The 15105-nt window shown below is 43.5% G+C and overlaps 1 protein-coding gene across 1 annotated transcript in view; it reads left to right on the top strand.

Annotated features, from left to right (window-relative positions):
- Positions 1-15105, top strand: part of JAK1 (Janus kinase 1) — a 127060-nt gene that overhangs the window by 78251 nt on the left and 33704 nt on the right. Inside the window, exons 3-6 of the mRNA XM_039233416.1 lie at positions 967-1165; positions 4535-4658; positions 10835-10988; positions 14904-15067. Of these exons, the coding sequence (XP_039089347.1) occupies positions 967-1165; positions 4535-4658; positions 10835-10988; positions 14904-15067 (641 nt within the window). The remainder of the gene's footprint in view (positions 1-966; positions 1166-4534; positions 4659-10834; positions 10989-14903; positions 15068-15105) is intronic.

The following is a 15105-nucleotide window of genomic DNA, read 5'->3' as shown; positions in this document are numbered from 1 at the left end:
GTAGATTAACGGGGGGGCCTTTGGGGGATCTGGTACGCATTACAGGGATGTTATTTTTGAGGGCTAAGTGAAGGTTGGCTATGCAGGCAGGCAGGCAATTAGGAACCTGGGGTCAGGGAAATTAGTTTTTAGGCTACTAGTGTTGGAGTGAGGGGAAGGAAGATGTACAAGGCTTTCCCTTGTTCCCCTTCCTTCCTGGCCGTGTCTAAATCTTAAGTTGCTGAGGCTGGCTCTTTGTCCTAGTTGCCCTGCCTTTAGAGGCAGTTCAGGTGAAGGACTTATTTGCAAGTTTCTCACCAGCGGGTTCTGACCTCTTCAAAGGAAGGCTTCCAGCCCTCATTCTGCTGCCACGAAGTGCTACCCATCCGTCTACCTGCCAGTGGAGTGATGAGGACTTGGCCTCATTCATTTTCAAGACCCTTCCAGGGCTCATGAACTTCAGTTGGTGGTCACTTTGTACTGAGAGCCAGCCCTGGGCTAGGCTCTGGAGGCAGGAAGATAGATAAGAGGCGGTTCACGGCCTCCCTGAGCTTGCAGTTTGGTGGGAGATAGAGTGAAAAAATGTGATTCGTGCCCTAGATCAGCTCAGAAATGAAATAGAGGTGACAGTAGAGGTAGCAGCATGAGTAACATTAACATGAACGCTCCCAGAGTGAGCCACATTTTCCAACTACAACTATAGAAACACAAATCTAGGCCATATGTAAAATTATTCTGATTTTTGAGAATACGGTCTGGTCATAAAGAATTAAAATGTATAATTGATTATGAATTCATAATTACAATGGATTGTCTGACATCTCATAAGTTCGGATGCGTTTGATTTTCAGAGAGGGAAGGGGTGGGCAGAGTTACTTACCTGTTTGAGAGGTATTTGTGCTTGTTTACCTTCCTAACATTCTCTCTTACCACTTGAACTTCTGGCACATAGAATGACCACACGGTCTCGTTTTCCTTCCACTACAGTATCTAAATATAAAAGAGGACTGCAATGCCATGGCTTTCTGTGCTAAAATGAGGAGCTCCAAGAAGACGGAGGTGAATCTGGAGTCCCCCGAGCCGGGGGTGGAAGTGCTCTTCTATCTTTCGGACAGGGAGCCGCTCCGGCTGGGCAGCGGGGAGTACACGGCAGAGGAGCTGTGCATCAGGGCGGCGCAGGAGTGCTGTGAGTACTGGCCACTGCCCCCTGGCCCGGCGTGCGGTGTCCCTGCCCCTTACCAACTCTGCCCAGTGTGGGCACGCGTGGGCCCTGCCCTGCCTCTGCCACCCACGTGCGTTTCACCTGAGGCCAGTTCTGAATTCTGAGGGTTTCATTTTTCACTTTCTTCATCGTAAAGTGACTTATTCCTGCTCTGTCACTAATGAGCTTGGGATCCCAAGGAATGAGGCTTGCCTTCTGTGGAGGCTCTGTTTTTATTTCCCCTACATCTGGGAAATTGGAATACTATCAGCACTAAATGAGTAAAAACATCTTGCACAAAGTTACAAGCTCAGTAAGGGGCATCTCTCAAGATCTGAAGGATTGATTGTTCAAAACTTCTTCTGAAAGGTAGGATTGTCCTTCTGCCGCTGTAACCTGCTTCCCCTTCGTGATGCTGACTTGAGGTGAGAACTTGAGTGTCACTTTGTGGCTTGGTCACACTACCAAGTTGCAGAAAGGGCAGTGAGGCTGTGAACAACATGGTCTTTTTCTTTTTTCTTTTTTTTTTTTTTAAGTGAGCCTTGTCTTTCTTCAGTTAGCCTGTTGCCAAACAAGGGAGAGGGTAAGAAACCAGAATGAATAACAGAATGAAACTCCTTTAAACTTTGGAGTCAGTGACAGTTTTGTCCACTGACTTTTAAATGACAAGTGAAGTTAAATTGTAGAAACTTAAAGATCTGATCCCCTGGGGTTGTGGTGACAGTTGTATCAATGTAAATATACTAAAATTCATTGAATTGTACACTTAAAATGGGTAGACTTTATGATATGTAAATTACATCTCAATAAAGCTGTGTTTTGTTTTGTTTTTTTAAATCAACGCATGATGATTAACTGTGATGGCAGACAGTGTGATCCATGCTTGATTTATACCATCTTTAGCCCTCAGGACAACTCTGTTGGGATAGTCTGGGCGTTTCAAGAATTACTACCCACTTTGTGACACAGCTTGTGCAGAAACCCTGTTTTCTTTCTGCTCTACATCTTTCTGTCTCCAATGCTTTAAATATGAGAGCTCCAATAAAAGGGGAGAGGTTGGTGCTTCCGGGAATAAAATTGGCCGAGGTACATCGAGTATGAGGTTCATGCCCTTATGTTCATATTTTAAAGTTATTTTGACTGGATAGCAAAGTATAAAAGGAAGCAGCTTTAGACATTAGCTTTAAAACTATTTGTAATGGGCAAAACGGCTAGATGTAAATGGGTGCTTCCAAAGTACTTTTTTAAGGTATTGTGTTTTTTTCTCCTTTCCCTTGAGGTTTGGCTTATAGTGTTTATTCTGTTGGCCCATTTTCTTAGCATCGTATTTGTACAGAATTGTTGGGCTGCAGTTAATGAGAGGTCAAGGGGCTGCTGCTAACAGAGATGAGGGGAGAGAGCCTGAGTCCGCAGGCAGGCACAGCCACAGAGCCTGCTGTGGCCCTGGGCTCCGGGCCAGGCAATGTGGGGTACCAGTTTCTAAGCCCAGTCTGTAGAGATTGAGTGACCTCTTTTATAACCGACTCAGGGGAATGTTGCAAACATTTATTAATTTTCAAAGTACATGAGTACGGAATGCCACATATTTTCGGAGCTCTCATTATTATTATAGTAAGTGATCTTTGGAGGCAGTATTTTCTTCCCTCTTGTCCAAATATATTTGGTCCATTTTTGTTCTTTCAGCTCTCATTCTTGTACCTCCTCAGTAGCTCTGTCTTGGTTTGAATCTTAACTCTGCACTTTACTTGAATAGCTCGGAATCGTACTAAATCTCAAGAGGCCCCAGTTACTTAACCTATAAAATGGCGAAAATGTTAATTACATCATTAAGTGTTGGGATTAAGAGATAATAAACATAGAGTGTGTTAGCCTGATGCCTGACACTTAACCCTCAGTAAATGTTACTGTTGTTGTTACCGTTATCCTATACTTTTGTATATAAAGCTATCTTTGATTTTCCTATTTATAAGTACTAATATTTTTAGAATCAGACCTGCGATAGAATACAGATAGATTCAGGATTACAAATAAATTTTGCTTCAATATGTACGTGTCCGTGCCCATTCAAATATGAGTATGTACAAAGAAAGATGAGGCTTCTGGGCCAGTCTGCAAAGGCCAGTTCACGAATGGAAAACTGTAGTATTCCCGAACCATAGCCCTAACAGTACTGGATCTATAACTTATTTGCCCCTGTTACCATGAGAAGATGCTCTTTGAAGTTTACCCCCTTCTCTGTCACAAGGAGGAACAACAACCTCTGAAGGGGTTGCTCCAGGTAACTGTGAGGCAGGAATCAAGAAGTGTAGCGAGGCGCCAACACATCTGCCACTTCTTCACTCAGGGTGCATGTCAGAGGGAGTTCTTGCCGTGGAGGGTCCCTGTCAGTGTCAGTCTCGCTCCAGACATCTGATTTGGGAAGCTCCTATTACCTTATATTTTCATATATTTTTGGTTAAGTTGCCCATATCTTAGTTTGAGGCCTGGTCACAGATGAAAATGTCAGTAATAATTGGTTATTTGCAATCACCTTCTTTCCTTCCTCCACGCTTTTATATTACAGATCTGTGTAATTTTAATTATGGGCTCAGAAGTGAGTGGAAAGGTGCTTTCCTGGCTTTACAATCTCCTTTATCTCTTTAGTTCTTCTTGTATCAGAGGAGACAGGTGGTGGGACAGAGAGGCAAGGGAGCACTGTTAGACCACTTTTGTTAAGCATATATCTTCTTGTGAGTTGGCTACTAATAAAAAATATTTATGATAACTATACAGAGTAGTTAAGTGTATTATTAATGGTAATAGATTTTTATCACTGACAAAAATCACTTTGGTTATTTATTCTAACACATGATTTTGTGTGCTACTGCCAGGAACTTCTTTGCATGTTTAATGCATAATCACGGTGTGTTAGAATTGTTTAAATATTTTCTGTAGGAGACAGGTTGGGGATTTCCCAGACTCCAAGGATGTTTCTGACTGTGATTAGCAAGGTGCACTTCAGGTGGGATCTGGGAACCTCTCAGCTCGCGTAGTTTTTCTTTTAAGCAGGATTTGTTAGGACTGTCATAGACACCGTGTTGAGAAACATCATTAGACTTCTGTTTTACAATGTTTTCAATCTTGTTAGTCAGGAGCTATAGTGTATATTCCTGGGGAGCCATAGTTCTTAATTATCATGATTAAAACTGCCTGACTGAACCTGGTTGGAAGTCATATTTGCCCTAAGAGGATAAAAAATGTGACCTGGATTCTTTGGATAAGAGAATTGCTTGTCTTTGTGTATATCATGCCCTGGACCAGATGGCCTGATGCATCTGTCTTTAATTTTCTGATGCATGTTTTACTTTTCCCCAGGTATCTCTCCTCTGTGTCACAACCTCTTTGCCCTGTATGAGGAGAACACCAAGCTGTGGTATGCTCCGAATCACACGATCACGGTTGATGACAAGACATCACTCCGGCTCCACTACCGGATGAGGTATGGGCACCTGCTTGGCTTCTTCCTGCAGGGGGAGGATGACAGTTAGCTTGGAGGCCTGAGTCACTTAGTAAGAAGATTTGTAGTCATTTTGTAATTGGTAAGTTTTATATTTGCTTGGTATGAGAAAGGACTTCTTCAGTATTTGGAATGCAATTCAGAATGAATTTGATCACTCTCCTCTGCCACATTGTAGAAGAGAAATCATTATGATGCAGAGGGTATTTTGAAAAGAATTAGTATTCTACGGCAGAGTTTTTCAAGTGGTGAGTCATGCCTATGAATTTAATTTCGTGCTTTGTGACCAGAATTAAAAAAAAAAATGCAAGAATAGGTAATATTAGCCTATGTACATATCCCAAGAATATTGTGTTTTAAAACTTCTATTTGAGATATGCAGGTGTATATACCAGCTCATGATACAGCAAAATACTTCTTAAAAGTTGCAGCTGAAGAGTTTGAGGAGCACCGGCTGAAGTGGTTCCCTAGAAATTCTAGTTTGCTCTTGCTCTCAAGGGCTAGGTGTTTTGATCCAGTCCCTGAGAATTTTTGCCTAGTGGGTGCGACTCTCATTTTTCTTCGGATGGGTACTTAACTTGCCTTTTCTCCTGTATTGTAGACTTCCTTAAATGTCACATGGTCCCCCAAGGTGGCATAGCCAGTCAGGACTTCACTGTGGTGTCAAGTTTATAAGCATTTTTCTCTGTTACCTAGAATTGAAAATATGTTTGTGAGATATTAGTTAAGCACAAGTGAATGTGCTTTTAGCAAAGGAGCTTATAAACAGGGTGAACACTTTTTGAAGAGGATCTTGACTTACATAGATGAGATGAAACCAGCAGATGGGCTCAGGTGCTGATGGAATGAATGTAGGGACCTGCTGGAGACTCCCTCAGGGATCTCAGAGGCATTCCACAGTAGCTTAGATGCTGCTTCCATTGGGAAGTTGGTAGAGTTGCTAACATTCCAGAATGATCTGGATGTTTTTCTCAGCAGCAGTTGAACCAGATCTGCTTTCTTGGATAATCATCCTAGGGCTGACTTTTTTTTTTTCCTCTGTCTATAGTCACCCAAGGTCTCACCTTAAGAGGAGAGGTATGTACCATGTGAGATTTCACGCCCCAGATTTAAGGAAACATTCACCCCACCCAGCTGAGCCTTCTGACTATATTTGGATTTGTTTTTCAAAGTGTAATCTTGCTTTCTGTGGCCTGGGGGTTGTCTGTGTGAACGAGCATTGAAACGTGTATTTGCAACTGGCAGTCTAGGAAGGGGGCATGTCATTGAGTTCTAGTTCTTTCCCTCTAGGTTTGTCCTCTTGGCTCAGAATCTGGAATGGTAGAATTTGGGACTTGGATAAGACCTGAGTTTACCTGATTCAACTATTGCAATTGTTTAGGGGCAAAGTGAGTTGTGAAGTGAAGTGACCCAGAGTCACACACCTAGTGAATCCTCTTATCTGTCCCAGAACCCTCCTCGAGGCATTTGTCTTTGTGGATTGTGTGAATACCTCACTATTACCTCACTATTAGAAGCTGTCTTTGCCTCCTCCCTGTTCTGTTAGCTGCCAGGAAGTACACAGCTACTTCATTTTTGGCACCTTGACTTTGTACCTGACATCGAGCTTCAACAGGATATTGCTTTGTTACCACAGGCTCTTTGAACTTGGAAAAAAAAGATCCCACCCTAAGGTAAAACATTTGCATTACAACAAACTACAAAAACTTTGAAACCTCCTACTCTCACCACTAAAGAGGGTGTAATATGAAAACAAATGTTAGTGACTGTTCAGTGGAATCCCAGCTCTATTTGGGGGAACACTCTGAGCTTCAATTGTAAGTTTCTGTTTTTAGATCATGATTTTAATGGTTATTATTTTATAATATATGTATGATAAGCCTATTCTTTATTCCTTTTTATGAAAAAGAATATTTGCTTTTTCATTCAAATGAATTTTACTCTCCATTAGTAAAGTTCTGTAGAAACCTAAGGAGAATTCCTTGTGTATAATATCTATACATAAACTTTCTCTTTTTTTCCCCTAATTTTTTAGATGGCTTTTACTTATTTATTTTTATTTATTTATTTTTTCCTTCATAGTTTATTGTCAAGTTGGTTTCCATATAACACCCAGAGCTCATCCCAACAAGTGCCTCCTCCATGCCCATCACCTCCCTTCTCCTCTTCCCCACCCCCATCAGCCCTCAGTTTGTTCTCAGTATTCAAGAGTCTCTCATGGTTTGCCTCCCTCCCACTCCCCAACTATTTTTCCCCTTCTCCTCCCCCATGGTCCTCTGTTAAGTTTCTGCTAATCTACCTATATGTGAAAACATATGGTATTTGTCCTTCTCTGCCTAACTTATTTCGCTCAGCATAACACCCTCAAGTTCCATCCACGTTCTTACAAATGGCCAGATTCATTCTTTCTCATTGCCATGTAGTATTCCATTGCATAGATAAACCACATCTTCTTGGTCCATTTGTCAGTTGGTGGACACTTAGGCTCTTTCCATGATTTGGCTATTGTTGAGAGTGCTGCTATATACATAAACTTTCAGTATGCAGTCATCTATAATATAATTTTCTCAAAAACTTGCAAGGAAGTCATATCTCCCTGATAGGTCTATCTGTCTACTTATCTCTCCCTCCCTCTTCCTTCCTGTATCATTCCTCCACGCCATTCTGAAAAGGAATCTACGCTTGTCATACTACATTTATTTATGCCATTCTTTTTTTTTTTCCATTAGCATGTTCTAATACTAGGAATTTGTGGCCCAAGTTTGATGAATATCTTTCCATGTGACTTTTGACCATCTGTATTTCTTCTTTGGAAAAGTGTCTTTTCATGTCTTCTGCCCCATTTTTAATTTAATTATTTGTTTTTTGGTTTTGAATTATGTAAATTTTTTATTTTGTATCTTAATTGCTTATTGGATATATCATTTGCAATTGTCTTCTCCCATTTGGCAGGTTGTCTTTTTATTCTGTTGAGGGTTTTCCTTCCCTGAGCAAAAGCCTTTTATTTTGGTGTAGTCTCAATAGTTTGTTTTTGTTTCCCTAGCTAAAGGAGAAAAATGTTTCTGTGGCTGTTGTCAAAGAGATTACTGCCTGTATTTTCTTCTAGGAATGTTGCAGAATTGTTGAGTCATTATATTGTACATCTGAAACTAATAGAACACCGTATGCTAATTATACTCACATTTTAAGTGTAGAGTTTCTGCCTTCAGTGTACCTTCTAGTTTTGTCTTTTTAGGATGATATTAGGAAGGTGTTGAATTTGGTAGTCACTGATTTAAAGGCTTTTACTCTTTGTTTTGTCATCTTATTAAATAGAAAGCTGTCAGCCTTTGACTGTGGGCAATCTCTAGAGATGCAGCCTTGTTTTAGGCTCCTTTCAGCCTTTACTGAAGTGGTAAAGTCACACATTAGTCTGATCTCCTCAGCCTTATCCTGTCTGAACATCTTGCCAAAAGATTTCCAAATTGTAGCTGGTCCCCCAGGGCTCAGATAACAGCCTGGAAGAATGTTTTTGTTCAGATTCGATTGGAGAGTGTGTTCAGACCTGATTGGAGATTGTGTTGGGCCCTTGATTCACCAGGTCCAAAGACTCTTTCTCATAGAGATTCAGCGGGATGTGGCACAAGAGGACCATGCCTCGGACTGGTTCAGGGAAAGCCTGTCTTCACTGCTTCTCTTTGAAACAACCTCCTCCATCCTAGAGACCCTTTTACTTTTCCCAGGTGCCCTTCTGTATCACCTGTAACTCTCATTTCCTCACCGCCTTCCTCCACTGCCAAACCTAATATACTTGTCTGCATGCCCTTTTGGGGAGAGCCCTGCTTTGTTTGTGTAAAGAGTACCTGGCACAGGGTCAGTGTTCACGAGCTCTCAGCTCCTGCCTTCGTTGTCCTGTTCGTAACCTTTTCACCTGTCTCCTTCCAGACAGATCCTGAAAACTTCTAGTAGATGTCTGGTTATTGTGTGAATGGCGAGAATGCTCTGTTTTGTGCTTGATTCAGTAACCAAAAGAGTTAGCTGTGTCCTAATCAATTTTTTTTCTGCCCCAATGTCAGATTTTCCTGTACTTGCCCAGTTGATAGAGACAGTTCACCTCTTACTTTCTGCCCCATCTTGGATCGCTGATCTCGGCTGAGTCCTCCTGTTCTGTGCTCTGTTCTGCCCTTGAAAATTATTCTTCAGTCTGGGGATAGCATAAGTGCCAGCCCCTTCATCAGCAGATAGCCACGGGGGCCTGACCCCGTCATATAGGAGGGTGAGAGGACAGTCCTATAGCTGTGGTTTATGCTGCACATGGGCTCCATGGATATGTGCTCTTTCTGTGTGTGTGGGTGAGCTATCAAAGCCCACAGTCAAATTCTCAATCATTTTCATAAGTCATAGAGAAGGTGAGCTGTAGAGAATCCCTGAAGGTTCTAAAATACTGATTTTACTTTAATATAAACTTCCTTATCCATCCTTCCCTCTCCATGTTAATTGCTACTCCCTGAAGTTGTTCATTTCTTGTTTGTTCACCAAACAATCATGTGTTAATAAGCATCTGTTATATGCCAGGAGATTAAGTGCTAAGCAAGACAGCTGAGGTGTCCGCCTCCACAGAGCTCACAGCATTGCCCAGGCTATTGCCATAGGCATCTGATGCAGTCTCTGTCATTTCAGTCCACCTTCTGTGGAGCTTTCTTCCGGGGCATCCTGCCTCACGTGACCTTGCCTTGCCAGCTCCCCTGCCTGCTGTGTCTGGTCCAGGCTCTGAAGCCTGGCATTTATTTATTCTGGTCCCAACTTTCCTTCCCAGCCCTTTCTCTCTTCCCCTGGCAGTAGAAGGTGGTTTCTCCCTTGTTTGGCACCTCATCAAAGACTCCCTTATGTCCAGAGACAACTTGTCTATTAGGCACAGTGCCTAGGGCTCATAATACTTGTAAGGACTCGCAAAGGTCTTTTAATTTCATCTAAAGCCAGAAAAAAAGTGAATATAATCCAGGATGGATTATATCCATCTTTATATCAACACTGTTGTAAAATATACCTTTAATACTTTTTTTTTTATGAAGGAAGGAAAAACTGGGCTCCATGAAAGTCACATTCTATTCCTGCTTGTGAGACCTGCCCCCTGATGTTACTTTATTGTTATTGTTGGATTTGACTGGTTGCCATGTAGACCTACAGACAAGCAACTCCCAGAGTGCGGGGACCATAGCCTTTGACTCCCGGCCTGGCCCGGGGCCCGCTATGTCTAGGCTTTGCAAATGCAGCTCAGTGACCGAAGTCTGAGGTTTGTGGCAGCATTTCTTGGGAAGAAATTTTATTTGTTGCTTCTTTATGTCATCGTGTTTTTTTGTCAGCACATGGGCACGTCACGGGGGCAAAACCCGGGTACCAGCTGAGTCTGTAACCTAGGGATGGCCTGGGCCCACTTTCACACACTCGAGAACTCACTGCGTTTCTCCTACAGGCGGTGGAGGCAAGTAGTAGTTAAGAGAAGCGGCTTGTAGTCAGGTCACTTCGCCTCTTGGAACCTCTTCTATCCTCACCCATAAAACAGAAACAGTGAAACCTACCTAGAGCGGTTGCTGTAAGGATTAAATGGCATCAAGTGCTTATTAATTTAATTCACAGCACTGCAAGCTGCCCTTGTAGTAGTGCTCATGTGTTTCTTCTCTTTGTAACTCTCTTCATTGTCAGATAAGCAATCAGTGAAGTAACAGCGGTCTGGGAAATAGGAGGCACTGCCTTACTAACTGTACATCTGGATTACACAACGAAACTACGTTTTCTTCGATAGGAATGTTAAAGTGTCAGTTAAATAAGGTCTTGGATTCAAGGCAGGGTAGCATTATTAAAGGTAAAAGGACTTGCTAGGCCTGCTCCTGGGTCTAGTTAGTGTGTTTTCCTATTTAGGAAGACGCAGTGGAAAGTCCATTTATCTCCCTGAGTCACGGCCAGGTTCTGGCAGGACGCTGTTCACAGAGTGCTTGCAAGAGTGAAAAGAAAAAGGACTTTCTAACCTGTGACATGCAATGCAGCTGAAAGCCCTGTTTGTTTGCTTTTCAGGGAAGTTTAGCTCCCAGCATTGAGCACTCTGGGTACAACCAGGACCCCTCTCCAGTGCATTCGAAGGTCGTCTTCCCCAAATTGACACTTATCTTCCTGCCTTCTAGGTTCTATTTCACCAACTGGCATGGGACCAATGATAATGAGCAGTCTGTATGGCGACATTCTCCAAAGAAGCAGAAAAATGGCTATGAGAAAAAAAAAGTTCCAGATGCAACCCCTCTCCTTGACGCCAGCTCCCTGGAGTATCTGTTTGCTCAGGTGAGAAGTCTGGGCCCGGGAGAAGCTGGAGTACCCAGGATTGCTGAGACGTCGCAGGGTTCCGACCCCCTGGCGCGGCTGGACTTGCTGGCGGCCAGGATGTTTTACAGCCTGCTCTCCTGCTCTGCTCTGTTTTAGGGCTGTCCTTGCCACTCCTGGAATTGCCCAGAACGAGGAGGCGAGAGGTAGCAGTCTGGTGTCCCAAGGGGCTGGTTGTCCCACTTGGGGGTTTTCAAGGCATCGCTTCTTCCCCATTTCTTTCCCCCCTACCTCCTACCGTTTTACTTCTCATCTGCAGTGCTTCCCGTGGAGAGAGCAGAGGGAAGCTGCAAGTGAGGGAGGGTGTAGTTCAGTGGGGTGAATGGGGACATCTCAGCAGTCAGAGTAACGTTTGGGAAGGAAGGAGGTGGCTGCTCTGAGTCACAGTTGTAGTAGGGTAGGAAGATGAGACACTAGATAAAAAGCAGAAGAGCAGTTAGAGTCACCTGAATTACAGTTCCCTGAGATAACCAGCATTTTTGGTGATACGCTTCCTGATGTTATCATGCAGGTATATATTCTGTACCGTGCAGTTTTTTGAAAATATCCTGTCATTTCGTAAACTGCTTTTTTTTTTTTTTTTGCCCATTCTATTGATCATCTTTCAGATGTCAATTAATGTAAATCTTTGCTGTATTAATGGCTTCATAATCCTTCATTCAACATATAATTACTACTGAGTGTGTGATCTTTGCTGAGGCATTGCAGATACTGTGGTGAACAAGACAGAGGTGGTCTCTGCAAGCCGCAGATGCAAAATCAAGCTGGGCAAACGGAAAACAAGTAAAGTGATACACAGGGAATACATAAGAGTTGTCAGAAGTCCTATGAAGGAGGAAGCTTTTGTGATAGAGAATATAGGGAGGAGGTTTGATTGAGAAGGTCTGATGTAAATAGTGTGGTCAGAGAAGGTATCTAAGGAGGTGACACTTCTACTGAATCTGGAAGGAGAAGGAGTCTGTAGTTCTAAGGAAGGAGAGGGGAAAGTGTTTTCTTCTGTTAGAGCAGTTTTTCAGCAGCACTACTGACAGTTTGGGCTGGGTAGTTTTTTTCTCAGAGGGACTGCCCTGTGCATTGTACGGTATTTACCCACACCCCTGGCCTCTGCTCATTAGATACCACCCCCTCAGTTGTGACAATCAAAACTGTCTCCAGACCTTGCCAGATATCCCCTACGGGGCAGAATCTCCCTGGTTGAGAGCATTTGATAGAGAGGGAACAGAATGTGGGAAGGCTCTGAGGCAGGTTGGAGCTGAGAGGAGAGTCAGTGTGGCTGGAGGAGAAGAGGGTGATGAGAAAGAGTGTGACTGGTGAGGCCGACGAGGAAGAAGATCATGTGCCATGTTGGTCCACGTGACAGAAGGTGCTGGTTTGGCTGAGTGCGGTGGCAGTTGAGTTTTGAGAAAAATGGCAGACCGGCAATTAATTCTGGAGGGAGAATTGATAGGATTTGCGGATGGGTTGGCTGTGGAAGGGGAGAGAATCTGAAGTGTCAAAGGTGCTTTTGAGGTTTCTGTTTTGGGCGTTGTTTGATAGATAATGGAGTCATTCCCTAAGTAGGGAAGGCAGGGAGGAACAGGTTGGAGGAGGCTTGGGAACAAGCCATCTCCATTCTCATTTGGATATGCCTGTGGAGATTTCAGGTAGGAAGTGAGTATGAGGCTGTTGTCCACAGGAAAGGCCCTCCTTTATTAAACTTGTTTCCTCTTTCTGGGCATTTTTTGTTTTTCTTAAGTTTCCCCTATTAGGCTGTCGCTGTTACAGTAGCAAGTGGTTGTGGGCAACCTCCATACTTGTTTATGTATGTGTTCTGTTACTCCTTTAGGGTACACTTTCCCATGTGATTTTTATGTCCCAGTTCTATCCCATTGCCCAGCTTTAGTTTCTGCTTCCATTTGGCCCCCATCCCATACATACCTGAGAACTGGACTTAGAGATGGCAGGAATGCACAGCCCTGGGCAGAGAGTGTGTTGTTGAAAAAATTAAATGAATTGGGGGCGCCTGGGTGGCTTAGTCGGTTAAGCGTCCGACTTTCGCTTGGGTCATGATCTCACGGTTCGAGGGTTCGAGCCCCGCGTCGGGCTCTGTGCCGATTGCCAGCTCGGAGCCTGGAGCCTGTTTCAGTCTGTGACTCCCTCTCTCTCTGACCCTCCCCTGCTCACGCTGGCTCTCTCTCTCTCCTAGAAATAAATAAAACATTTAAAAAAAATTAAATGAATTGGCTGTTTTCGGACTGATCGTTTTTTATTCAGTCTCCCACTTTTATATTTTCAAAGGAATAGCGCGCCGTACTTCAAGAATAAGTATTGCATTAGAATCTGACCTCTCAGATGTTCACATGAGAGTTACTTGAGGTGGCTGTACAGTGATGTTTACAGAAAATCTCAGCCAACCAAAATCATTTCAGATTTTGTTCTGCTTCTTCAAACATTGCCGGCAGAGATGTTAGTTGCTGGTCCTTGGTAGTTAGTGGAAGTGAACAGTGTGCTGTTGTTACTGGAGAGAAATAAGAAATCCTATCTGGGAAAGAAGAGGAATTGCCGCAGTGAGAACCCTCCATCCAGAAACCACTAAGTCCCTTCATGGAAGTGAGTGTCTTACTTATGTAGAAACAGTACCCCCAGACTTCACGTCTACCTCTGTTCCAATGCAAGAAAGGCTAGAGAGTTCAGCGCGCTTGATGTTAGTAAAGTTGAGTGAGTGACTGCAGCACAGTGTTGATGAACCAAAGCCCAGGAGTCCCATCTAGGTTTGACTTTCCTCCACTACTTCCTGGGTCCCCAGCTCCCACGGCACTCTGTCTTTCTACTTGACTTTGTTCCTTGTAACTACTTGGTGTTATGTATTGTCATTTGTTTATTCTTTCTTCTCAATACGGAATCTCCCTGAGGTCAGGAACACAGTTTGGCTTATTGCTGTGTATACCCCTGACACCTAGAATGATACCTGGCCCATAATTGGTTCCCAGTTATCAATAGTTACTACATGCTGAGTGAAATGATGTAACCTTTGGGTGCCTTAGATTCCTCATCTGTTAGATAAGAGGTGATGACGTTAGCACCCACCTTATGGGGCTGTTGTGAGGATTGAATGAAACAGTAAATAAAAGGAATGTAGTGCACAGTCTAGCACTGAGGCTAGGGTTTCATAAAGGGGAGGTAGCATTGACATCATCATATCATCGTCACTACTCTGTATAAGATGGGTGATGGGGACTGCTTTCTAGCTTTCTTCTTTATTTTTGAAGCCCTCACTGGCTCTTGGAATGCTTTGCAGCTCCAACGGAGAGAAGGTATATTTTGGTGATACATTTCACTACTAGGAACTTGAACAACGGGTGTTGAAAAACTTGTGTGTGGTAATGATTCACTGTAGAATGTGTGTTCCTTGCCCTTTCTCTAACTCTCCATCAGAGTGAGGTGTGGTACGTTGTCAGCAATACAGCCAGTGCCTAGGCTAGGCTATCTCAGTATGTATGTTTGTGGAATTAATAAGCCAACCCCAGCCAGCTGTCAGCCTCCCTTGCCTGGTGTTGTCCAAGCCCAGGACATGCTGCTGGCCACCATTATTTATAGGATAAGCCCTGAGAAAGGGTTTCATGTGTTTACACTATTCATTGGCAGCTCGCATGATGCTTAGTAAACATTTGTTCAATCAATGAATTTATTACTGGGGAGAACAGTTCCTTAGTCCCCTCATGCCCAACTGTTGAGAAAGAGCTTTGGTGACAGAGAATCTATAAACCTCATTCATGTCATCACTACTTTTCTGGGTGGCACCACCCTGTATGGGCAACCTTCCGCTTAAGACTAGAGACACACATGGACTCTTGAAACTCAAGTGGTGGTTCATTTCTTCTCACCTCTGCTCCAAAGGGACAATATGATTTGGTCAAATGCCTGGCTCCTATTCGAGACCCCAAGACCGAGCAGGATGGACACGATATCGAGAATGAGTGTCTGGGAATGGCCGTCCTGGCCATCTCCCACTACGCCATGATGAAGAAGATGCAGTTGCCAGAACTGCCCAAGGACATCAGGTAAATCTTCCTGCTGGCTGAAGGGTTGATCGTGGAGA

Source organism: Hyaena hyaena, unplaced genomic scaffold, assembly GCF_003009895.1.
Source record: "Hyaena hyaena isolate Hyena2069 unplaced genomic scaffold, ASM300989v1 scaffold_75, whole genome shotgun sequence".
NCBI classification, from domain to species: Eukaryota; Metazoa; Chordata; class Mammalia; order Carnivora; family Hyaenidae; genus Hyaena; species Hyaena hyaena.
This window is presented reverse-complemented; position numbering and strand designations above follow the sequence as displayed.